This window comes from Triticum urartu, chromosome 5A (assembly GCF_056163025.1).
Source record: "Triticum urartu cultivar PI428250 chromosome 5A, HENAU_Tu73, whole genome shotgun sequence".
NCBI lineage: Eukaryota > Viridiplantae > Streptophyta > Magnoliopsida > Poales > Poaceae > Triticum > Triticum urartu.
This window is the reverse complement of record NC_141877.1, coordinates 407,650,640-407,676,300: the sequence shown is the minus strand read 5'-3', so window position 1 is coordinate 407,676,300 and position 25,661 is coordinate 407,650,640. Positions and strand designations below refer to the sequence as shown.

Genomic DNA, 25,661 nt, shown 5'->3' with positions numbered 1-25,661 from the left:
ATTTGCGGGCCTGCTATTGATAAAATGCGGAACAGGCTTTTGCAACGTCGCGCTCCTCCTCCAGGGCATCTAAGCTGTCTTGCCGATCAAGCTCAGCCTCTCTCTCTCTTCGTACATGCGCACTCGAGGTGAGTCATGAATAATGTCGCAGGGTAACACAACCTCTGTGCCGTACACCATGAAGCAAGGTGTATATCCGGTAGTGCGATTGGGCGTGGTCTGCAGCCCCTAGAGTACGGAGTCGAGCTCCTCAACCCACTGCTAGTATGATTCTTTCAAAGAGCGCACTAGTCTGGGTTTGATGCCGCTCATAATAAGACCATTGGCTCGTTCGACTTGACCGATTGCTTGTGGATGATAGACGGAGGCGTAATCGAGCTTAATGCCTAGATTAGCACACCAGGCTTTCACCTCATCGGCTGTAAAATTGGAGCCGTTGTCGGTGATGATGCTGTGTGGGACACTGTTACAGTGCACAACACCGGATATAAAGCTATCACTGGTCTGGCTTCGCCCATTTTAACTGGTTTGGCCTCTATCCACTTTGCGAACTTATCTACCATGACTAGGAGATATTTTTTCTTATGGCTGCCTCCTTTAAGGGGTCCAACCATGTCAAGCCCCCAGACCGCGAAAGGCCAAGTGATGGGTGAGGGAGTCCTGGATTAGGGGGTCCTCGGACAGTCGGACTATATACTTTGGCCGGACTGTTGGACTATGAAGATACAAAATTGAAGACTTCGTCCCGTGTCCGAGTGGGACTCTCCTTTGCGTGGAAGGCAAGCTTGGCAATTCGGATATGTAGATCTCCTCCCTTGTAACCGACTCTGTGTAACCCTAGCCCCCTCCGGTGTCTATATAAACCGGAGAGTTTAGTCCGTAGGACAAGAACAATCATACCATAGGCAAGCTTCTAGGGTTTAGCATCTATGATCTCGTGGTATATCAACTCTTGTAATACTCATATCATCAAGATCAATCAAGCAGGACGTAGGGTATTACCTCCATCGAGAGGGCCTGAACCTGGGTAAACATTGTGCCACCTGCCTCTTGTTACCATCCGCCTTAGACGCACAGTTCGGGACCCCCTACTCGAGATCCGCCGGTTTTGACACCGACATTGGTGCTTTCATTGAGAGTTCCGCTGTGTCATCGCCATAAGGCTTGATGGCTCCTTCGATCATCGGCAACGGTGCGATCCATGGTGAGGTTTTTTGCCCGGACAGATCTTCGTATTCGGCAGCTTTGTACTGCGGGCCAACTCGCTTTGCCATCTAGAGCAGATCGAGAGCTACACCCCTGGCCATCAGGTCAGGTTTGGAAGCTTAAACTACACCGTCGACATCCGCGAAGACTTGATCTTCGACGGATTCGAGCCCATGTCGGGTGCGTCGCACAGTCTCGACATGCATGACTTAGCTCTGCCGTCGGACGGTGTTCGGGAGATCGGACCTGTGGCTACTCCGGCCTTTGATTCGGAGCAGATCGTACCGTCCAAGGATGTGTGGATAGACCCTGCCACGGAGGCCGCACACTCAGCGGCGATAGAGCCGAATACTGACTTCACCCCCTATGAGACCTGTGTTGCTGGACCCTTGGATTCATCCCCGGCCACAGGCTCTGAACCGCCCGCGTCTGTGCCTATCGAATCTGATTGGGCACCGATCATGGAGTTCACCTCCGCGGATATCTTTCAGCACTCGCCCTTGGGCGACTTGCTAAACTCATTGAAATCTCTCTCCTTGTCAGGAGACCCTTGGCCGAACTATGTCCGGCTTGAGTGGGAAGCGGACGACGAAGAAACTCATTCCCCACCCACCACCTACTTAATATCCACTGTCGACGACTTAACCGACATGCTTGATTTCAGCTCCGAAGACATCGACGGCATGTACGACGATGTAGAAGAGCAGGAACCACCGCCCACAGGGCGCTGGACCACCACCTCATCATATGATATATACATGGTGGACACGAGAGTGGACGAACTGCACGCAGCGGCAGCTGCATGCAGTTATCCGGCCGGTCGCGCGCGACGTGGTGATGCGTGCTGCTTGATTAACAAAATGGGTAAAGTGAAGATACAACGCGTGATACATGCAAATACCTTGCCGCACGTCGGTGTCGTGGGGCCGGGACGTGGTACTTATCCGACAGCGAAAAGTGGGCGTGCTGTGCAGGACGTACAATGTGGGGGCGTTGCTTCCCTGTCCCACGGGGCCGGCGACCCAGACTAGCTGTAAACGTACTAGACTGGTGGCGACAAGGATTAGGCGCATGCGCTTCTTCTCGCACGAGTCCCATTCCCGTTCTTGCCGGGCGAAGAACAAGGTGAGCCGCGATAACAGCCGGTGTGCTTCCTCCTTCCCCTGGATCTGCTCATGCCGATCTCCGGAGCGACGACACCGACGGCGTTGGCCTCTGGGTTAGTGAATCCCCTTCCTATTAAGTTGTTCTTGGTCAAAATCTTGATCTAACGAGCTCGCGCCGGTCCCCGGTGCTGCAGATCTATCTTGGCTGCTAGGGTTGCAAGTGCGCACGAGGCGCCATGCGTTGTGGGTGGGGGCGGTGACGTTGTGCCCGATTTACCCGCTGGCTCGTCGGATTCGGCCATCGGCCCAGTCTCGCCGGACGTGCTTCAGTTCGATCAAGGGTTGGGCTGGCTGATGGCGAATATTCCAGGGCATCGTGCAAGATCTTCAGCTCTGGAGGCGGGGATGTGGCGTCGGGATTGGCGACTCTAGCCATCGTCTCGAACAACTCCGTCCATTCCAGCGGCCGCAGTGGCCCGGCGGATTCGTGCATGCCATTCAGTTCTGGAGGCATGGTCCTGCCGTCGGCACTGGGCGGCAACGGGACGCCGGCCTTTGTCTCAAGCTGCGCCGTGCAGTTCGCACATCACCGCGCCCCGGCTTCGGCGAACACCACCATCCGCGTAGGCTGGAAGCGCAGGTACATACGAATTTTGCTGTCGCCTGGGCCAAATTTGTGTTTCTCTTGATAGCATTCATACGAGCTGATGAGAGAAGTTTCATTAGTTTGGCCGAATTGGGTATAAAAAACTGATGCTCGATCATCCCTGGCTGAAAAGATCTTATTGCTTTCCCTTAAGCCCTACCCGTTCATTCGATTATGGTGAAAATTATCCTTGCCACTGAATAAAAAACCCGGTTTAAGTCCCATCGACATAGGATGATTGAAATTGCTGCTGCTGGGGACCAGTTTACTTGTATGCTTAAGTCACCGTGACCATAGTTTTTAGTCCCTAAGCTGACCATCCAATGGCATGTTGTCATTATTGAGTGTTCAAAACAAATGCAAGTGGGAGGGAGTACTTAGTGCAATCCAATCCGTAGAAGTTTGGTGATTTTTTTCGGCAGTATGAATGTATGGCATGGGGGGAGAATATAGTCTGAATCAACCCTGCCGAGAAAAGGTCCTAGAATCGATTCTGTAATTATGAAATCGTGTTGCAGCATTTTGGGCTCTTTTTAATTTTGCTTTTCGTGGTAGTTAGTTTTCGTAACTATGCTGGTTCTGCTTGTCAAACTGTAGGCCAAGAGGTCCTCGTGCGCCAGACGAGAGGGATGTAGTAGCTGATCGTGTGCCGCCACTAGAAGCTGCTATTCGAGGGTTCGCTGATAGGGGTACTGAGGTAGTCGTGAACCCTGTGCTTGGCACTATTTTTGATTCGTTGGTAGAGGCGTATGAATTCTACAATCTACATACATGGGAGGTTGGCTTTGGGATTCGCTACAGCAAGAGCAGGCAAAATGTCAATGGGATGAAGTGTATGCAGGAGATTGTGTGCGGCTGCGCTGTAAGCCCCCTGCTTTGCTTCTTATTCATGATTCGTGTGCATGCGTGCCTTCTTCTATGCAAATATGATCTGACACATCTTTGATTGTTTTTTGCTTTGAAAAATAATATCAGGGCAAACCAGAAAGGGAGAACAACTCGTCAATGAGGAGCAATTGCGCCGCCATGCTTCGGTTGCACCGGACAGATGATGGTGGCTGGTATGTATCTGAAAATCGCGCCTCCCACAACCATGAAATGCTACGAACTCATGCTGAGAAGCTGCATTGGCCCTCACACCGGCACATTGACACATACACAAGAGATCTCGTGAAACAGTTGCGCCAGAACAATGTAAATCCGGGGAAGGTATACACCATCATTGGGAGCCTATTTGGGCGTATGGAGAACGTCCTGTTCACAAAGAGGTGCCTTAGGACTTTCTGTGGGAAGCTTAGCAAGGAGCAGGCGGATGATGATGTGCGGAAGACTATGGATGCATTCTCTGAGCTGGGGTCAAATGATCCAGAGTTTTCATGTGTTGTTGAGGTTGATAAGGAAAGCAAGATAAAAACCCTGTTGTGGACCAATGGTAGAAGTAAGATGCAGTACCACAATTTCGGGGATGTCATAACGTTCGACACTACGTACAAGACAAATCTGTACGACATGCCTTTCGGGCTATTCATGGGGGTCAACAATCACTTCCAGAGTATCATCATGGGCGTGGTCATGATGAGAGAGGAAACGATCGAGAGTTTCAAATGGGTATTCACCGAATTCATCAGGCTGATGGGTGGCAAACCTCCGAAAACGATACTAACAGGTTTGTTTGTTACCCTATGATTTCCTGATTTGCCACCTCTGTATCACACCAAAAACCCGGAAAAAAGGATCCCCATGGCTGTGTTTAGCGGGTAGTCCTGTTCTTCATTATAAGTTACACACCTGACCATTGTTTTCTGCTTGCAGATCAAGCGCGTGCGATGGAGGTGTCTATACAACAAACGATGCCGGATGCTACACATCGCTGGTGCAAGTGGCATGTGCTACGGAAGGCGAAGGAGCACCTGGGGCCGCATTACACAAAAAGCAGTGATTTCAGGGCTGCGCTGTACAAGGTGGTCAATGAGATGCTCAATGTGGACGAGTTTGAAGCAGCTTGGGCTGAGCTGCTTGACAAATACAAGCTTCACAACAACACGTTCCTGATCCAGATTTTCGAGGTTCAGCACAAGTGGGCGAAGCCTTATTTTAGTGGGAAGTTCTGTGCAAAGCAAATCAGTACGCAAAGAAGCGAGAGTGCAAACCATTTGTGGAAGGGCTACATCCCGCCTGCATGTCCCATGAACCTTTTTGTGAAGCAATACAGCAAACGGCAGTTTGACCGAGAAGCCGAAGAAGGTTTCCAAGAGAAAAGAACGAGGCTGGTGGGTGCTAAGCAAAACTTTGTGCAGCCTACAACAAGATACATCATATGTTCCTGAATTCCATTCTTGCTGACATTTTTTTGTTTCTGCATTTTAATAGGGCGGGATAGTTCTCAGATACAATTACCCGTTGGAGGAGCATGCAAGCCAGGTATATACACGGACGATGTATGTAATGTTCGGCCATGCTTTGTATCGGTCTAGTCGGTATGACGTTGAAGAAGTTGAGCGAGGCATCACCTACAAAGTTCGGCACGTCGAAGCTGAGAAGCGAGAGAAGTGGGGCCGCAAAATGCATCTGGTAAGTGTCCATGATGGCGGCGCTAGGTTTACCTGCGAATGTGGGCTCTTCGAGCACATGGGGATGCTTTGTTGCCATGCTATCAAGGTAATTACTACCAGCCCACCTCCATGTTAGAGAGACCTCACTAAAAACAGTTTCTTCACAATGATTTATCCAGACTTCCGTCTTCTGGCTCTGATGTTATTTCTCCCACATGCATTGTAGCAGGTCCTAATTCATCTGGGGGTGAGAAAAATACCCAGTTTCCATGTTCTCAAGAGGTGGACAGTAGATGCCCGCGACAATTTGCCACTCCACCTTCTCCATTACCAAAAGGATCAAGGCCCTCTGCGGTTATCCTCCTACAGGCATACAGCACTACACCTGACCACTCTCGAGTTGTGCAGCTAGGGGATAGCAACGTGGATGCATTCGACAGAGCAATGGACATATTGATCGCAGGCAAGGCGGAGTTGACTGTTTTGGCACCCATCAAGGATGGCAAAAGTTTGGTGGACCAAACTCAAATCAGGGATTCAGCCAATCCCAGTCAGGATGTGGGATCAGGTTCCTCACACCCAGATGACATGTGTTCTCAGATGTTCATCTCCACCGAGTGTGGACTTAATTCTGTTTCAGGGGAAGCTGGCTCAAGCCTCTCACTGTCGATGTTGCTGCCTCCCGATAGGAAGAAGCAGAAGGGTAGGCCAACCACAGTCAGGAACAAGCCTGGATATGAGGTCAAGGACGCGCGGTCGAGGTTTTGTATGGTTTGTAGGGAGAAAGGGCACAAGAGCACGACGTGCCCCCGCCGGGGTGATCTTCCGAAGAAACCTCGCAAAATACCTACCTGCGGCAATTGCGGTGTAGCTGGGCACAAGAAAACAAGTTGCTTCAACCCAGTATTGCCATTCGTGAAGAGGCCTCGCGACGGTCCAGTTGGGTGATGTTCGGATCAACATTTGGTGCAGGTCCTTGAAAATTAAAACCGATGGGACAAAAATGACGTTGTGATCTGTTGCAGTTACCCATAATTTGAGTAGTTTGATTTCCCGCAGTTAGGCATAATTTGTGACTGTGATTTGTTTTTGCAATGGGTGTTGTGTGGCACTGTAAGGACTGTAATTGGATTTTCATGCTGATAGACCTAGTTTGGACGTGTGATATTGATTTTCGAATAAGTTATGTCATAACTGTGATGGGGATGTCGAAAATGATGTAATCCTGTTATGTTTAGTTTTCCTGCTACGACCATTCGCCCTGTGATTTTGAAAACGAGTTGATATGCTTGCTCGGTGTTGTACCATGCCCTTTCCTATTTGTGGAATCTTTTTCTGTCAATGCAAATTATGATATGTGCCTACTTTCCTGGGCAAGTGGCGATGGTAGCAGGTCGTCTGTAGTACGGGTGCTATCAGGAATTGATGAGTCCATGAGGTTCAGCTCCAGGTACTGTGAGATTGGATTGGAGTGGCCCTCCGTTTTTTGAACATTTGAATTTACTGTGGGGCATATGGGGGGTTGGTGTAAGTCGCCCAAGTTCTATTTAAACACTTGCTTGCTGATGCTTGTAGGCAACACGTTGGTTCTCTCGTCCTCTCCCTCTAGTTTGTTCATCATTCCCAGACCAGTCCTCCATGGCGCCCCCTGCAGCTTTCTCCTCTCTAGTTGGTTTCGGCTGCCTGCTGTGCTCGCACGTCCGGTTCCAAAGGAGGGCGACGGCTGTTAGAACCCGTTGTTTGGTCAAGCGCTAACGTAGGAATGTGTCAGCGGCGGCCAGCGTGTCGCTCTCCAAGGTTGTTAATCCTTTCGTTGCCTCTACAAAAAAAGTATTTGATCGAAATTTTTGTCCGTGTCCATTATGTTGGGCTTCTTTCCAAACATTTGCTCCTCTTGCTTGTAAATTTTCTTTTCCCCTACTAACAGAAAATTTCAATGTCACCAGGTCGCGGTGACTGGGTTTGGGTGCGAGCAGGTTGGGGAACACGACCCGTTGGTCAACACTGGCGGCTCGGTGCATGCGCCCTGCTCTCATGACGGGGACGCTGCCTCCAGCACGTACGATGGATTTGCTGCCGGTGAACAAGATTCGGGTGAGGCGAGCAGCTCTTGATTGAATGCTCGCATTTAGTAATGGAGTGCGTGAACCGAGGAAAGCTCAATAAACATATGCTAGCAATATGACTGTTTACGTACGTGTGTGTGGTGTTTTAGTTCGTTCGTGTTTATTTGGCGCTCAATGTATTTATCTTCTCGTTTGGAATAAAAAATATGTCGATGTTATGCTTAAATGGATGGGAGACGTCCATGGTCTCCGCACGTGTATCTGTGTGCATTAACCAAAAATCACTCTGTCGGGGGGTGCGGTACAGGGCCGATGCATGCACGCGATGATCACACTCTACGGCATCTATTCTGCTCCCTACAGGAGCGACACCATAGCTACGTCGCGTGCTGCGCGACCCATAGGGCTGACTGGACGTTATGGGCCAGGCTAGGTCCTTGCGTGCAGATGCGCCTCCACAAGCAAAGTAAAGTGGGATCAGCTGTTGTGCGTGCTCTTGTATGGACCTCGCCCTCCTACGCGATTTTGTGTGCGTGTGTTGGTTAGCGGTGGCTTGCCAGTGGTGTGTGTTGGCTTGAGCTTTAGAAGCCTTCCTAGCTCTAGCTTCGAGTATTCGTTGGGACTGCATTTATGTCGGTGAAAAAATAAACATGGTAAATATAGAGATTAATGTCACATTGGTGTGGTTAGGGCGGCTGGATTAATGCGCGGTTGCTGCCATGAGACAAAGAAATCGCTTCCTGTGCCCCACTCTGCGTCTATCTCTCTCGACTTCCATCGCCACCTGGATGGTGCGTGCTCTGGCAGAGCAGGGCGAGCGATTAAAACACCGCCTCTCCGCGCTTCAGCTCTTGCAGTCGCTAAAACACTATTTCTCTGCAGCGCTCTCCCCCTCACCCTCACCTAGCAGGCGGCGAGTTCTTGGTTCATCCCATCCCCGCAAGCCCAGCAACACAAGGTATGGTCCACCTCCGACCACCTGTATTTTGGTTTCTTCGTCGGCTCGTTATTCTCTTGGAGGTTACTTGTTCGCTTTTAGTGAGCTTTGAGCAATTCTAAAACCCCGCTCGGTTCAACTTGCAGTGCTTGCGTATGATGGCGCGTCTTGGGACGCGGTCGAACGGGGCCGCGACGGGCAGCAGCTCGAGCGCGGTCCCAAGTGCGAACACTTCGGCGCCCCATCCCACGGTGGCCGGAGACGAGAATGCGAGCGGCGAATCTGATGCAGACTGCGGCAAGGTCCGGGTTATGAACTATCTATCCCCTAAGGTAGTCAATGTTGTCGTTGCTCGTCTCACTGATGCACAAAAGAGGCTTTTCGCTGAGAAGGACTTTGGAGCCATGCTGTCCTTCCGGCGCTACTAAATGTAGACCGTCAGTACAGTTTCTGGAACACAACTAGGATAGATCCGATTAGGAGAACCGTTAGTATGGGCGATGGCAGTTCCCGGCCTGTGACCGCTAATGCTATAAGGGATGTGGTCGGTCTAGGTACGGGCGACAGGGAGATCCCCTTCCCGCATGAGCCTAGCTGTGTTGATCGTGATGTATTGAGGGATGTGTGTGCCGGTCTGGGTCTGGATGCATCGGTAGATAGGATAACATTGAGAATGCTAGAGTCGGTGCTTGCTTCCCCAGGCGATCTAAGTGTTGAATCTGAGGCCAACAGGCAGTGTGCTGCGTTCGCTCTTCTCTGTACTGCTTGTTTGTTCAACCCTAAAGCAAACCGGAGGGAGGATCCAATAAGCTCTGAGGTCTTTGTTGCTACGCGTCATCCATCAAAGATGTTTGAGTTTTACTGGTGTGGGTACATAAAAGCTGTAATAATGGCTGGTGTGAGCAAAATGCGAGAAGATCTGGAAGCCGGTGCAACTATGGTGCACTTGCAAGGGTTCCTAATGGTGCCTCAGGTACCCAAACCATGCTGATTTGTTTCCTTTCTTTCATAAACTGTGGTGTGTCATGGGCGTTGTTGGGTTTTTATTTAACCAACTCTGCTAGTTCTGATATATTGCTTTGTCTCATAAATTGTCCCACGTGATTGCATTTGATGCGATGGTTGCTGGTCGGGGGTTGCAACCTGGGCGACACCGGATGACTGTGTATGATGCTGAGGACTTTCGCTTGCTTGCTGCTCTTGACTCTGATCGTACAAGCATTGGAGGGCACATGTTATACGGCAAAGCTAAGGTAATTAAAGTTGTACGGGGAGTTGAGGACTTCATTCTGTATGAAATGCATACAGCCTATTCATTGTTATTGCGGTTGTAAGTGCATCTAGTGCCACCCCTAGTTGGTTTTGGAGTATTGACGACAAATCTAGTTGAGGGACTAATGTGTTTGTGAGAATTGCAGGATAACACAGGTAGAAGTCCCTCATTGATTCGGTTTTCCTACCAGAGATGACCCCTAAAAATGTATGAAGACATTGAAGTCAAAGGTGGTATGTGAAGACATTCACCTTGAAGACTATGACAAGAGAAGACATCGCATGAAGACCATGGAGCGCGAAGACTTAGATCTTTTGTAGTTCTTTTTCTTCTTTGTTGAGTCATAGGAACCACCGTACTGTTAAGTGGGGTCCAAGAAAACCAGTCAGAATGACTGAAGTGATGCTTAACCAAAATCCTATGTCTTCGAGTGAAGACTATGAGAGCGAATCTTGTTCAGAGTCGGACAAGTCAGCTTTGCTTGTAGCCCAAGTAAAGTTGCCGTGTGTGTTTGAAATCTGACCGTTGGAACACGTGTTAGTTCCTTAGTGACCCAGGGTCATTTCGGACAAATCAGGTCGGGTTGCCTAGTGGCTATAAATAGCCCACCCCCTACAACCATAAACGGTTGGCTGCTCAGAGTGAAAGTACGGCTTTTGTCATTTGAGAGCAACCCACCTCGAAGCCTTTGAGAGAGAATTCCTTGAGAGGATAAAGCCCTAACCACCCAGAGCCAAAGAGTGTTAGGCATCACTTAAGTCTTCTTGTCTGTGTGATCTGAAGACTTATTACACTTGAGGACTATGAATCCTCCAGCCGGTTAGGCGTCGCGTTCTGAGCATCCAAGAGTCATTGTGGATCGCCGGTGAACGAAGTCTGTGAAGGTTTGGAAGTCTACCTTGAAGACTTACCAGAGTAATTGGGCGAGGACTGGGTGTCCTTAGCTCAAGGGGAATAAGGTGAAGACGAGGTCTTCTGAGTTGAATCTCAGCCTCCCTAACCAGACGTACAGTTGTCACAGCAACTGGAACTGGTCCAACAAATCATTGTCTTCAACGAGTCACTGGTTTCATCCTTCCCTTCCCTTTACTTACTGTTGGTTCTTGTGAAGTCATTGTACGATAGCATCACCGTTCGACTTCACTAAGTGATTACGTGTATTGATTGGCTTCTCAACATCTTCCTACCTGATCCTTACTGCCTAGCTGCTATTTGTCATTGTGCTTTCACTTCATTGAATACATGACTATGGTTTGCCTAGTGTAGTCTACCTTCTGCTGCATGATAATAGGTTTATTTCTATCATTTGTCTTCGAAACTTACATGTTTTGAAGACTTTCGCAAAAATCGCCTATTCACCCCCCCTCTAGTCGATCACTAGCACTTTCAATTGGTATCATAACAAGGTACTCCCTTGTTCTGTGTGATTCGGTTTAACCACCTGGAGTTTTAGCTATGTCGACTGCAGGGATAATTAAAGTCTCCGCTGCGTGCCCCGTCTTTGATGGAACTGAATATCCCTACTGGAAGAATAAGATGTGCATGCATCTTGAAGCCATTGATGTCGACTTATGGTATGTCGTCAAGAACGACGTTCCCAAGGCTGGAGAAGGTGTCACTGCCGCCGATGTCAAGAAGTTCGTTCAACGTGAGTGCTTTGGAAACATCTAAGCTAGTATGGGACTGGCTATCCAAGGTCAACGAAGGCGTCTCAACCCAGAGAGATCAGAGAATCAGTGTCCTTCACAACCTCTTCAACCGCTTCAAGAGAAATGACAATGAGAATGTCCAACTCACGTTTGATCGACTCACTGACATCACGAATGAGCTTCAAGCCCTCGGCGCTACTGAGATCACCAAGCATGAAGTCGTCAAGACACTCCTGAGATCACTTGACAATTCGTTTGACACCCTAGCCCTGATGATTCAAGAACGTCCTAATTTCAAGACACTCGATCCGTCTGACATACTTGAAAGGCTCAACACACACGAGTTTCAGCTTTCTGAGAAAAGAGACATCTACGGTCCCAACTATGGGCGAACTCGTGCCTTGAAGGCAAAGGATGTCTCCTCATCTGAAGAAGAGTCTGACAGCAGTTCTGATGATCCTGAAGACATTGGAAGGGAGCTTGCTATGCTTGTGAAGAAGTTCCAAAAATTCACCAAGAAGAAAGGCTTCAGAAAGTCTTCACGATCAAGCTCAAGGAATGATGAAGCTTCTGCTCATGACTACAAGAAGAGAACATGTCACAAGTGCAAGAAACCTGGCCACTACATCTCTGAGTGTCCACAGTGGGACAATGAGAACAACAACAAGAAGAAGAGCAAGGAGTATGACTCTGACGACAAGAAGAAAAAGAAATACTCAAAATCTTCTTCCAAGTCTTCCTCCAAGTCTTCATCACACAAGAAGAGATCATCTGGCAAGGCACGTGCGTTTGTTGGCAAGGAGATGGACTCTGAGGATGAGTCCGCTTTTGAGGAGGCGGAGGTGGAGTCTGAGGAGGAGTCTGATTCTGGCGTTGCAAGTCTGGCTACAACATACGTTGCCAAGTCCATCTTCAACACTGAAGAAAATGACTTCATCACCGACACCGATGCAAATGACAAGGACTACTCCGCTCCTTCCTACTGCTTCATGGCACGCGGTGCCAAGGTAAACACACGCACTACTCACTATCAAACATCTAATGACGATGACTCCGATTGTGGTTCCAAACCCAGCTACAAAACACTTGCTAAAATTGCAACTGAACAACAGAAAACTATGGAACACATTCAAAAACTGTTAGACAAAAGCGATGATCTGTTAGACGCTGAAATGACTCGATCTCAGTCCTTAATTGAAGACATAAAAAATCTTCATGTTAAGTATGAGGAACTTGAAAGTCGTCATGAAACGCTCTCAACAGCTCATGAAAGGCTTTCCTATGATTATCTTCAAAGGAAGCAAGATCTTGAGAAATTGAGAGCGGCTCATGAAGATCTTCAAAGGGAAAACGAGTCACTTCGCGCCGAACAGATCAGTTCAGCTCAGGAAGGATTTGAACCACCATGTCTTAAATGTATTGAGCGTGATAACGCTACTTCTGTTGCTGAATGTTCTACTGCTGCTACTGTTGCAATATCTTCAACTGTTGATGTGGAAACTAACCCCTCTGCTGAGGACACCACTGCTATTGTTGATAAGAATGCTAGGTTGAAGACACTGCTTGAAACAAGGATGTACAAAAGTCTCAAAGGGCATCAGACACTATGTGATGTCCTCAAAAGGCAGATCTTGAACCGAAACCCTAGGAAAGAGGGTGTTGGGTTCGTAAGGAAAATGAATGCTGATGGCTCTTACCGGAAACCTGAGCAGTACCCCAAAACCACATGGGTTGCTGCAAAGGAACCTTCAGTAGATCCATCCACTCTATCTGGCTTCACTTGTGCTAACCCAATTGTTATTGAAGAATCCTTTGATGCAAACTATAAACTGTTCAAGAATCAGAATGGTGAAGTGTTTGCCAGGTATATTGGTACTAACTGCAGGAATGGACCGCCTATGAAGAAGATCTAGGTGCCAAAAAGGTGTTTGGAGAATCTTCCTGTGAATGTCATCATGACACCACAGGTGAAGAAGACAAACCCCAGACGACAGGCTTCATACGGTCCAAAGGCTTCATATAGACAGAGGACTCACCTGAGTCACACTAACGCAAATTTTTTGCAGGGAAGCCATACTCAGGCCTATGAATATGAGCGCGGTTCATCAAACCGCCATGTTCATAAGACCAAGAACTATTCTGCTTATTCTTATGAATACTATTGTCCACCTGCAAGACTTTTTGCTAGGGCTCCAAAGCCAAAGTTCTCAGATGCTGCACTTAGACTTATTGCTTCGAAGCCACCCCTGAAGATGTGGGTGGCTAAGAAAGCTTAACTCTCTTTTGCAGGGAAAGGTCTCCAGCTAAAAACCAAAATCGTCTGACACTATTGCTGGGGACCTTAAACATCTTGTAGGGCGCAAGATCAAATGCCCAAATGGTCTTACTATGTACTTTGTTTCTGAATCATTTGCAACTTGCCCTATCAGTCCTAATCTCGATCTAAGCTTTAATAATACACTGGTTCGTCAAATGTTTTTTTGCTTCACAATTCTCTTCATGAAGCCTATCCCCTAACTGCACTATAGGGTACGACACCAGCTGCTTCAGAATGGATTATTGATAGTGGGTGTAAAAATCACATGACTGGCAAGTGAAGCCTTCTCATGGACTCAACTTTACATCCATCAGACAAAAGTCACATCACATTTGCTGACACTGGTAAAAGCAAGGTATTGGGTCTAGGTAGAGTTGCAATCTCAAAGGATCAACACATGGATAAAGTCATGCTTGTTGAATCCCTTGGTTTCAACTTAATGTCTGTCTCAATGCTTTGTGATTTAAACATGATTGTGATGTTTGGAAAATATCTTTTGCCTTGTACTAATGGAATCTGACAAGTCTCTAGTGTTTGAAGGGTATCGAAAAGATGATTTGTATGTTGTAGATTTCTCAGCAGGACCACAACTTGCAGTATGTCTTCTAGCAAAAGCTTCTGAATGCTGGCTCTGGCATCGAAGGCTAGGGCATGCTGGCATGAGGAACCTCCACACCCTTGCAAGGAAGAAGCATGTGATAGGCATCGAGGGCGTCAAGTTCAAGAAGGATCACTTATGCGGTGCCTGTGAAGCAGGAAAGATGACGAGAGCCAAGCATCCCTCGAAGACAATCATGACAACGACTCAACCCTTTGAACTACTACACATGGATCTTTTCGGTCCCACTCATTACTCAACTCTTACTACTACTGCTTGTCTCTATGGCTTTGTCATTGTTGATGATTATTCAAGATATACTTGGGTGCATATAATCCTTTACAAGACTGAAGTGCAGGATGTCTTCAGACGCTTCGCCAATCAAGCAATGAACAACTATGGCGCCAAGATAAAGCACATCAGAAGTGACAATGGCACTGAATTCAAGAACACTGGCCTAGATACATATCTTGATACTTTGGGCATCACACACGAATTCTCAGCTCCGTACACGCCACAACAGAATGGCGTCGTCGAACGCAAGAACAGAACACTTATTGAGATGGCTCGGACGATGCTTGATGAATACAAGACTCCAAGAAAATTCTGGCCTGAAACCATTGACACTGCATGCCATATCATCAACCGTGTTTATCTTCACAAGCTTCTGAATAATACATCCTATGAGCTCCTTACTGGCAAGAAGCCAAATGTCAGTTACTTCAGAGTATTTGGCGCCAGGTGCTGGATCAAGGATCCACATCACACTTCAAAATTTGCACCAAAAGCACATGAGGGTTTTATTATTGGATATGGAAAGGATTTGCACTCCTACAGAGTCTTCGATCTCTTTCATTACAAAGTGGTTGAAACAGTGGATGTGCGGTTTGATGAAACTAACGGCTCACAAAGAGAGCACTTGCCAAATGTACTAGATGAAGTTCCATCCAGTGAATCAATCAAACTTATGGGAACTGGAGAAATCATACCTTCTGAAGCTCAACCTGAAGAAGAACTTATCATCTCCGCACCTGATCAACCTGAAGACAATGCTCAGCCTAAAGACAATCCCTCTAACAATGACAATGATCAGCAAGAGCAAAATCTTCGTCTTGTACATCCTCGTGTTGCAAATGAAGTGCAGATTGAGAGAATAATCGATAGTATCAATGCACCAGGTCCACTCACTCGTTCAAGGGCAACACAGCTAGCAAATTTTTGTGGGCACTTCGCATTCGTCTCAATAACAGAACCCAAGAAAGTTGAAGAATCCTTCATGGAACCTGAATGGATTCAAGCTATGCAAGAAGAGCTTCAACAGTTTGAGCTGAATAATGTATGGGAACTGGTTAAGCGTCCTGATCCTCGGAAGCACAATATAATAGGCACCAAATGGATATATCGCAACAAGCAAGATGAGCATGGTCAAGTTGTCAGAAACAAAGCTCGCCTCGTTGCTCAAGGATACACTCAAGTTGAAGGGATTGACTTCGATGAAACATTTGCTCCTGTGGCTAGACTTGAAGCCATACGCATACTGCTGGCCTATGCAAATCATCACAACATACTTCTATATCAAATGGATGTGAAGAGCACTTTTCTCAATGGCAAGATTGAAGAAGAAGTGTATGTTGCACAACCGCCTGGCTTTGAAGATCCAAAACATCCTGACATGGTATACAAGCTCAACAAGGCACTGTATGGCCTCAAACAAGCCCCTCAGGCTTGGTATGACACACTCAAAGACTTCCTGAAGAGCAAAGGCTTCAAATTTGGTTCCCTCGGCCCCACTCTCTTCACGAAGACATATGATGGTGAACTGTTTGTGTGCCAAATATATGTGGATGACATTATCTTCGGCTGCACCAATCAGAAATACAGTGAAGAGTTTGGATATATGATGCAAGAGCAATATCAGATGTCCATGATGGGTGAGCTGAAGTTCTTCCTTGGTCTTCAAATACGTCAGCAACGCAACGGCATCTTTATATCTCAAGAGAAGTATCTCAAAGATTGCCTGAAGAAGTTTGGTATGCAAGACTGCAAAGGCTTCACGACGCCAATGCCAGCCAAACATCATCTGGGTCCCGACGACAATGGTAAAGAGTTCGATCAAAAGGTATACCGCTCCATGATTGGTTCTTTACTTTATCTATGTGCATCTAGGCCAGATATTATGCTTAGTGTTTGCATGTGTGCTCGATTCCAAGCGGCACCAAAGGAATCGCATCACTTAGCTGTGAAGCGAATTCTTCGATATTTGGCTTCCACCCCAACTCTAGGATTATGGTATCCAAAGGGCTCAGAGTTTGATCTGGTTGGATTCTCGGATGCTGATTATGCTGGTGACAAGGTGGATCGCAAGTCTACATCAGGCACATGTCATTTTCTGGGACGATCACTTGTATGTTGGTCTTCAAAGAAGCAGAACTGTGTATCTCTCTCCACTGCTGAATCTGAATACATTGCTGATGGATCTTGCTGAGCTCAGCTTCTGTGGATGAAGCAAACACTCAAATACTATGGCATTCATCTGAAGCAAGTGCCACTCTACTGCGACAACGAAAGCGCCATCAAGATTGCCAACAACCCAGTTCAGCACTCGAAGACAAAGCACATTGAAATTCGTCATCACTTTCGCAGAGATCATGTTGTGAAGGAAGATATTGATATCATACATGTCAACACTGAAGAGCAATTGACAGATATCTTCACCAAGCCCTTGGATGAGAAGAGATTTTGCAAGTTACGGTGTGAGCTAAATATCTTGGAATCCTCAAATGTCCTGTGATCAGGCACACATCCTAACACTTATGCATATTGATGACTTAGATGTGCAAAACACAAAGTAAAGTATATCTTCAATCAATGAAGACATACATTCTAAGTGTGAATACATTAATGTGGAATTTGACTTCGGAGCACCACGATAATTGTGCGTCGTTTCTGGGTCTAATACTTCCTATACGGTGGGTAACGCCACCACAAAATTTGTCTGTTTGAAGTGTTTTACCCATGGTGTTACATTTGTTGTGTCTTCACATTTGGTTTGGCTTCAATCTCAACATGTCTTCATGATTATCTTCATTATTTTGATCATATATACATATACTAGCGTTCTGTCCTCTACAGCATTCACTTATAGCTATGTCTTCTTGTTGAATCTTTTGAACTAAGTGAATGTGATCGGACCCTAACCTCTCTATGCTTTCTATCTCAAACTCTATCTCTCCAAATCATATGCATTCTATTGAAACTGTCGAATATCTTCTCTGCGTCCTTGTCAGCAGAAGATACAGAGACAAACATTAAGTCCGTTTTCAATGCTAATTCCTTCACCTGAAACCCGGAGAAGTGGGAACGACCACCCAACAATCCAGGCGTGCGTAGGAACGTGGAACAACCTCCGATATGTTGCATGATGGCCACGTGTTCTTCAGATGTGAATCGCCAGGGGCACCTGTGTAATAACGCTGTGCCGTCCCTGTCCCTATAAATACACGCCTCGCCACCGTCATTATCCTTTCTTCCACTCTCGCATGAACCCTAGCGCCACCGCTAGCCCTCGACGACGCCGGCGGCGAAGCGCTTAGCTCGCGCGACCTCTCCGACGCCGTCTTCACGCTGGCCGCGGACATCGTCTTCTCCGCCATCGCCGTAGGTGTCCTCCGTCGCCAAGTTAGGGCACGGACGATCGAACTGCTCGGCCTCCTCTTCCACTCCGTCTAGCAGTTCCTTGTGTGGTAAATAAAACTTCCTTTTTACGGCCCCTTTGATCCTATAGATTCGTCACCTTCTACCACAAGCAGTTTCTGTTCACACAAGTTGGATCTATCTCATACTGCATCTCATAATATGCCTAGTATGTTCACTTATGCTTCACAAAGTAGTTAGATTCCTAACTTGTACTGATCCGTGGATTCGTACAAATCTGGAACCAACTCCTTATCTATGAGTGAATGTCTTCACACGATGAGGTCAATGTCTTCTAAACTGATTTATCTTCAAAACCTTCTGAGAATGCATATGACCTCTTCCCCTTCCCTCGCACCTTAATGCTGTCACAGGTACATGTCCGTGGGAGAATCCCTTGGTTCTCATAGTCTGCATTCATTTGCAGAATTCTTACAGCATCATATAAATTCTCCCGAAGCCAGTTCCTGTTTGTCCAGCAAGCGAAATCCCTTGAAGCCTTTGAACGTATTGAAGCCATTCAGTTTAAAGTTCATGGCTGCAGAGAAATCAGCAAGTAAAGGTGGCAGAAAGCGTCGAGGTGAAACATCAAGAGATCTGCCCGATGACCTCTTAGAACTGTACAAGACAGATCCAGAAGAGGATTACAATCAGCGGAAGACACAAATCCAATGGATTCGACGATATTGGGCAGAACAGTGGTTCAAGTACAGGTTTGTGACAAAGGAATATGCTGAGAAGAATGCCATCAAGCGACCATGGGGAGACATCCTATACAGAAATCTTCAACCCAGGTCCAGAGATGAAGCCATTGAACAAGGCTTCTATCCCTGCATGGTCCGTGGACCACAGCCTATGGATGTTGACCCATCGTCACTGCTATGGTGTCATGACGACAATCTATTCAAGCGCAACTTCCAGTTTGCCCAGAATTCGGCGAAGCAGAACAAGAAGTCATTGGGACTAGACTTCAACCCTGGTCCCTCTGCTCCCCGTGCCGATGGCACCCGCGAAGCTGAACCCAATCTTGTTGGGCCCTTCTACAACCTGGAAGGTCTCATCACTCATGTCGTGGTTCAAGGGGCAGCTGTGGATGAGCCTGCAGATGACGCTGAATCTGATGAAGCGCCTGCAGCGCCGAAGCCAAAGAAACTGAAGCAGCCTAAAGCTTCAAAGCCTGCCTCAGCACCAAAAATCTCACAGGCAAAGCCACTGGCTACTGCACCTCCTGAAGACAGTGTGCAGTCTGAAGATCTGTCACGCATCTCCAAGCCCCCGAGAGTCAAGATGCCTCTGCCACACACCAGCCAAGAACTGACTGCTGCTGCTATTCTGCGCAACGATGCCATTGATCTGTCCAGTGATGAAGATTTTGCAGATGATGCTCTTGAGCAACTGATCAAGAGCAAAGAAGAAGCATAAATCTTCAACAATTTGCCTCTCTTTGACGTGGCAATCATCCACGACTTCATCGATGAGTGGTTTGACACGCCCAACCTCAGCTTTGAAGACCCGCAGCTTCCCATTGGCCTCAGTGTCGCCTTCCATGGCGCCATTGCTTCAGAGCTAGCTCTAGCTCAGCGCATCATCGAACTGAAGCAAAAGATTGACTTTGAGAAAGCTCAGTTCAAGAAGCATATGGCCAAGCTCAGCGTGCAAGAGGTCAAGAACTTCAAGATCATGCTGCACGAGCTCAAAGAAGCCTTTCTCAAGAAGCGTGAAGAAGCTCAAGGCTCTCGCGAGCGCATGAAGAGCCTTGCTGACAAGTGTGTGCAAGCCTACAATGAGGCTGAGAAGCACAAGGCCCTTGGGCGTCCTGGCATCGACCCCAGGATGGCTGCAAAGACGAAGAAGAAGCCCACTATGGCCGAACCCGACGCACCAAGGCAGGAAGCACATCCCATTGTCTTCCCAACCAGCATGACTGGCTTGAAGCCAAAAGCAAGGTCTACCGCTTCAGAACTGAAGAAGACGAGGACTGCTGAGGCTGAAGCCAGAAAGAGGAAACATCCTGAAGCCTCTGCTGCTGCTCCCTCCAAGAAGAAGCGCAAGACCAAGAAGGAACGGGCTGCTCGCACAGAGCCCCTGGTTGTTGAACCTATCTCCATGGTTCGCCCTGCCGCTGAACATCAAGAGCGCCAACTAACTGTCCATGAGCCTACTTCCACAGAGGCTCATGAAGCTGAAGACATTCCAGTAGCTGATCCCACCGCTGCTGAAGACATTGGTCACCATGCCAATGTTGACGATGATGTAGTTCTTCCTCTGATCGAGCACCAACAGGTATCATCGCCTGTGCTTACGCACAGCGAACTCATCAGCATTGGTCGTCCTCTGACGCCAATTGCTCAGGATGCATCATGGGCTGATCACCCACAACAACAAGTCACACCACCCTGGCAAGAAGAAGATGACTTTGAGGCCTAGCCAACTCCATCTCCAAAGGCGTCGCCAGCGTTACGCAGGCTTCACAAAGGACCAAGGTCTCAGGTCTCCGACTCTGAGGCTAAAGCTGCTGAAGACATTCCGGCTGCATCAGCCGACGACACCCAAGAAGAAGAACATGCCCCTACTCCCCCAACTACTGAAGAAGTTGTTCTCGAGGAGAACGTGTCTGTGCCCGACCCTCCAGCTCATCAAGTGGAGGTAGAAAATCTTGAGGCTGCCACCACCAACACGAATGATGCCACTGACGCTGTCATGGCTGAAGCCAATGTGGAGCCTACACCAACCCAAGAACTAGAAGTCAGCGAAGACAATGATGCTACTGCTTCTGTTCCTGCGCCTGCTGCTGGTCCTTAGTTTGACTATCATATTGAGCATAGGCCTTAGGTACAGAAGCCAATGCCAAGGTTGCCCAGGTTTCCAGGTCCTGCATCAGCACCTGGATCCTTTAATGTCAACGGCTTCAAAGCAGACAACACCTTCTTCAATAGCTCCAAGAACCCCTACTCAAGGGAAAGAATATCTTCTGATCGGTTCTGCAGCTATCCGCAGCGAAGTTATTACTCATGCATTCTGTACAATCAAGGTCGCATCTTCCCTCATATGCGTCTTGACACCAAAGCAATAACTGGTCTGCCCTGCTTAGAAGAAGCTCTGGATTGCTTCAAAGAAGTTGGATTGTTGCCTTTCGTCACCGACCAAGAGCACTGGAACGAAGAGTTGCTGCTCCAATTTTATGCCACACTTCACATACGTGGTTACAACAGAGATCCGAAGACTTGGGTCCTTGAGTGGATGACAGGAAATTTTCATCACGAAGCCAAAGCCTTTGATATCATTGAGCTCACTGGTCTGCCCACTCCTGGAGATCTCTATGAACCTGGATGTCAACTTCACAGTGAAGCTATGGAGAGCATCTTTCAGAAGCCTGAACCGAACATGAGTCAGATGCTCAGTATGATGAAGCCTTTGCCACAAGATGCTGCATATCCTAAGGAGTTCTTTGTTGAAGACCTTGAGTATCTGCCAAGGACTATCTATCACATTATAAGGCGAACTCTCTGGCCCATCAAAGGACATTCTCCACATGCAAAGCTGGAAGGTGCAATGAAGACTTTGGTCTTCTATATTCTTCATGGAAAATGCTTCAATGCACAGGACTTCTTCATTCGCCAACTTGCTGCATCAGGACCTGATCTTTTTGGCTTGAAGTTCTACGCTCCATGGATAATGCGGCTGATTAAACTCCACTCAGCTATCTCATATCAGCCATCTGCTCGCAATCATCGGATCTTTCTGCCTGATGTGGATATGTCCGTTGAAGCCCTTTATCCAGAGCCTGCCAAGGAACCTCTTAGTCTTCAGAATGTGGAGCATCAAAGTTTCACTCAGAACATTGAAGGAGTTGAAGCAGTCACTCGTGTTTATCCTCTGGCTGGTACTACACGTGCACCTCATCGTGCCCTTACTGAAGCCACTGAAAGCACTATTGCCCAACGACCCAAGAAGCAATCTCGTGTTATCAATGACCGAGAGCTTCTGGTTGCTCTTCATCAAAAACAGGATAGGCATCATGACTGGCTAAAGCGCCAAATGCAAAGCCTCTTGGTGGATGTCAACCGCATTCGCAATCTCGCCACCAAGAATGCCTTTGTTGCCCATGAAACCTGTCGGCATACATGGAAAGTGCTGACGCTTATGTGTTTTGAGGATGATTTTCAAGAGGATGGCTTCTCTGAACGTTTCAAGTTTGACTCCACACCTCCCCAAAGAACTGTGCTGCGACGAACTCCATCTCTTGAAGACTCTAAGTTCTCTTCCTCTGCGGCAACTGTGAATGCCAGAGTGATCGAGGACGAAGATGATGCCACTTCACCGCCCCCTACTTCCGCATGCCTCGGCACTGCCCCAAGTTCTTCTGCACTGCCGAACACCACCGATGGCCCTGCTGCTTCACCTACTCTTCATGGGAACGAGTAGATGCTCTATGTCTTCAAACCTTTTTGGTCCTCACTGACAAAAGGGGGAGAAGCATATGAGTTTGATAGTCTTCAAGCGGGTCCATATGGGCGGTTACTTTATGTTTTGCCTAGTGTTTACAACTCTCGTTTTGATACATTTGGTTCTTTGAGTTGTAACACTTAAACTCGATGGTCGTCTGCTACTTTTTTGCTATTTTGTGATGCGATGATAAATTCCGCATGTGCGACGATAAATTCCGCACTTAGATCATTTTGCAAACGTCCATTTTTCATTATGCATGTCATTATCTTCACATACCTTTCATGCATGATGAATTGTCATCATAAGTTGAAGAGGATCTCCACAAGTACAACCTGCCATGTGCATTTGCATTCCAAAAGCAAATTACTTATATGCACATCTTCAGGGGGAGCCCGTGCAACTTATGAAGACAATTCCTTATCCTTTACAATTTCACATATTATATTCCCCGTTGAAAACATCAACTAGTTTGTCATCAATCACCAAAAAGGTGGAGATTGTAAGTGCATCTAGTGCCACCCCTAGTTGGTTTTGGAGTATTGACGACAAACCTAGTTGAGGGACTAATGTGTTTGTGAGAATTGCGGGATAACACAGGTAGAAGTCCCTCATTGATTCGGTTTTCCTACCAGAGATGACCCCTAAAAATGTATGAAGACATTGAAGTCAAAGGTGGTGTGTGAAGACATTCACCTTAAAGACTATGACAAGAGAAGACATCGCATGAAGACTATGGAGCGCGAAGACTTAGATCTTTCGTAGTTCTTTTTCTTCTTTGTTGAGTCATAGGAACCACCGTACTGTTAAGTGGGGTCCAAGAAAACCAGTCAGAATGACTGAAGTGATGCTTAACCAAAATCCTATGTCTTCGAGTGAAGACTATGAGAGCGAATCTTGTTCAGAGTTGGACAAGTTAGCTTTGCTTGTAGCCCAAGTAAAGTTGCCGTGTGTGTTTGAAATCTGACTGTTGGAACACGTGTCAGTTCCTTAGTGACCCAGGGTCATTTCGGACAAATCGGGTCGGGTTGCCTAGTGGCTATAAATAGCCCACCCCCTACAACCATAAACGATTGGCTGCTCATAGTGAAAGTACGGCTTTTGTCGTTTGAGAGCAACCCACCTCGAAGCCTTTGAGAGAGAATTCCTTGAGAGGATAAAGCCCTAACCACCCAGAGCCAAAGAGTGTTAGGCATCACTTAAGTCTTCTTGTTTGTGTGATCTGAAGACTTATTACACTTGAGGACTGTGAATCCTCCAGCCGGTTAGGCGTCGCGTTCTGAGCATCCAAGAGTCATTGTGGATCGCCGGTGAACGAAGTCTGTGAAGGTTTGGAAGTCTACCTTGAAGACTTACCAGAGTAATTGGGCGAGGACTGGGTGTCCTTAGCTCAAGGGGAATAAGGTGAAGACGAGGTCTTCTGAGTTGAATCTCAGCCTCCCTAACCAGACGTACAGTTGTCACAGCAACTGGAACTGGTCCGACAAATCATTGTCTTCAACGAGTCACTGGTTTCATCCTTCCCTTCCCTTTACTTACTGTTGGTTCTTGTGAAGTCATTGTACGATAGCATCACCGTTCGACTTAACTAAGTGATTACGTGTACTGATTGGCTTCTCAACATCTTCCTACCTGATCCTTACTCCCTAGCTGCTATTTTCATTGTGCTTTCACTTCATTGAATACATGACTATGGTTTGCCTAGTGTAGTCTACCTTCTGCTGCATGATAATAGGTTTATTTCTATCATTTGTCTTCGAAACTTACATGTTTTGAAGACTTTCGCAAAAATCGCCTATTCACCCCCCCTCTAGTCGATCACTAGCACTTTCAGCGGTGCTTTATATATTGTAATCGTTATACTAATGCCCGTTTCAGTTTCCTCTTTGCAGATTAGGCCTGACGGTGCGCGGGGTGCTGCTAGCAACTTAGCGGCCATGGACATGGCTTCTGCTACAAAAACTATCCCTGACCCAGGCGTCGTTCCGAGCGAGAAAATAGTTTTGTTGTCAGGTGTTCCCAGGTGGCAGGCAGAGGTATTGTAACTATGTGGAAGCTGGGCTATGATTCTGTCATTTTTCATTTCAGTTCCCCTAGTGTGGTAACGTGTTCCGGGGGTGCAATTTCCATGCAGGTGGTTGAGTATTTGAGTGTCGTCATGCATACACACATGTCATCTGTTTGTGAGGAAAATATGAATTTGAGGAACCATGTTGAGTCTTGCATGACCAGTGTGCTCGCGATGATAGACAGTCGTAATGACAGCAATGTCAATTCGGTGAATGAGATGCTGGGCTGTGCGATTTCAAAAGTTGGCGATTTCCAGCTGAAAGTGGTTGGTGGTGAGGTTTGCTTCCTTAATACTAATGGTGAGTTCTGAGATACAAGAACATATAAAACTATGAGCATTTGATATCTTCCCTATTGGATAAGTGGCTTCTCCAACGATTTCATTTCAGAAGCACACCCTGGTGTTCCACATGATGTTAAAGGGAAAGCCAATGTACCTGATGCACCAGGTTTGTTCATGTTTGGCATGCACCTAGTGATTTTGCATTACTGGTTAGTTCTGTGGAAGATACATAATGTCTAAAGATTTCATTTCAGGAGCTAAACTTGGTGTTCCACGTGATGGTAAAGGGGAAGAAAATGTACCTGAAGCGGTAGGTGTGTGCATGTTTGTCTTGTAACTTGGTGTATTGGGTAACTGGGTAACTTCCGTGAAAGACGTTTAAAAAAACTGATTTGTTCCTTCTCGCAGGGCCATCAACCTTTAGGCTGGTGAACCCAAGTATAAGGAAGCGGCTTGGCACGGATGTAATGACCACCTTTGGTGCTGGCTCAGGTTGGTAGCTTATTTCTTGCCTCAGTACTTGGCTACTCCATTGGAGTGAGAAGTGTTCAGTTGGAAGATCAACTAATTTTTGGGTGAATTACTTAGCTTTCGTGCACACTGACGTTGGGGGTTTTGGGTCTGGCGATCAAATTGATGTGATTCCTAATGCAAGAACGCTTTTTGGGCCGTTCCCCAGCCCAGATACCCTTGACTTGAATCGCCGCACCTCTTTGAGGGAGGTTGGTTCCACAACCAACGGAAATGGTAATATTTCTATTGGAAAACTTTTTAGAGGTTGTGTGTGGGGCGGTCGTCCAAATGCCTGTTGTTGGAAAA

The 25,661-nt window shown here is 47.2% G+C and overlaps 1 protein-coding gene and 1 pseudogene across 1 annotated transcript; both read left to right on the top strand.

Annotated features, from left to right (window-relative positions):
* The first annotated feature begins 2,824 nt into the window (after positions 1 to 2,824).
* LOC147971629 (protein FAR1-RELATED SEQUENCE 5-like) lies at positions 2,825 to 6,458 on the top strand (annotated as a pseudogene).
* Positions 6,459 to 8,671: 2,213 nt separating this feature from the next.
* LOC147971628 (uncharacterized) lies at positions 8,672 to 25,266 on the top strand. The gene is made up of 8 exons (XM_087524046.1): positions 8,672 to 8,810; positions 8,906 to 9,486; positions 9,614 to 9,766; positions 24,382 to 24,525; positions 24,624 to 24,836; positions 24,949 to 25,008; positions 25,097 to 25,152; positions 25,251 to 25,266. Exons 1-8 carry the CDS (start codon positions 8,672 to 8,674, stop codon positions 25,264 to 25,266), a joined length of 1,362 nt encoding a protein of 453 aa, XP_087380172.1.
* The last annotated feature ends 395 nt before the right edge of the window (positions 25,267 to 25,661 follow it).

Coding starts and splice junctions, on each gene's coding strand:
- LOC147971628 (XM_087524046.1), top strand. CDS start 8,672: ATGGCGCGTCTTGGGACGCGGTCGAACGGGGCCGCGACGGGCAGCAGC. Junction 9,487..9,613: donor GGTTCCTAATGGTGCCTCAG/GTACCCAAACCA, acceptor AAATTGTCCCAC/GTGATTGCATTTGATGCGAT. Junction 9,767..24,381: donor TGTTATACGGCAAAGCTAAG/GTAATTAAAGTT, acceptor TCCTCTTTGCAG/ATTAGGCCTGACGGTGCGCG.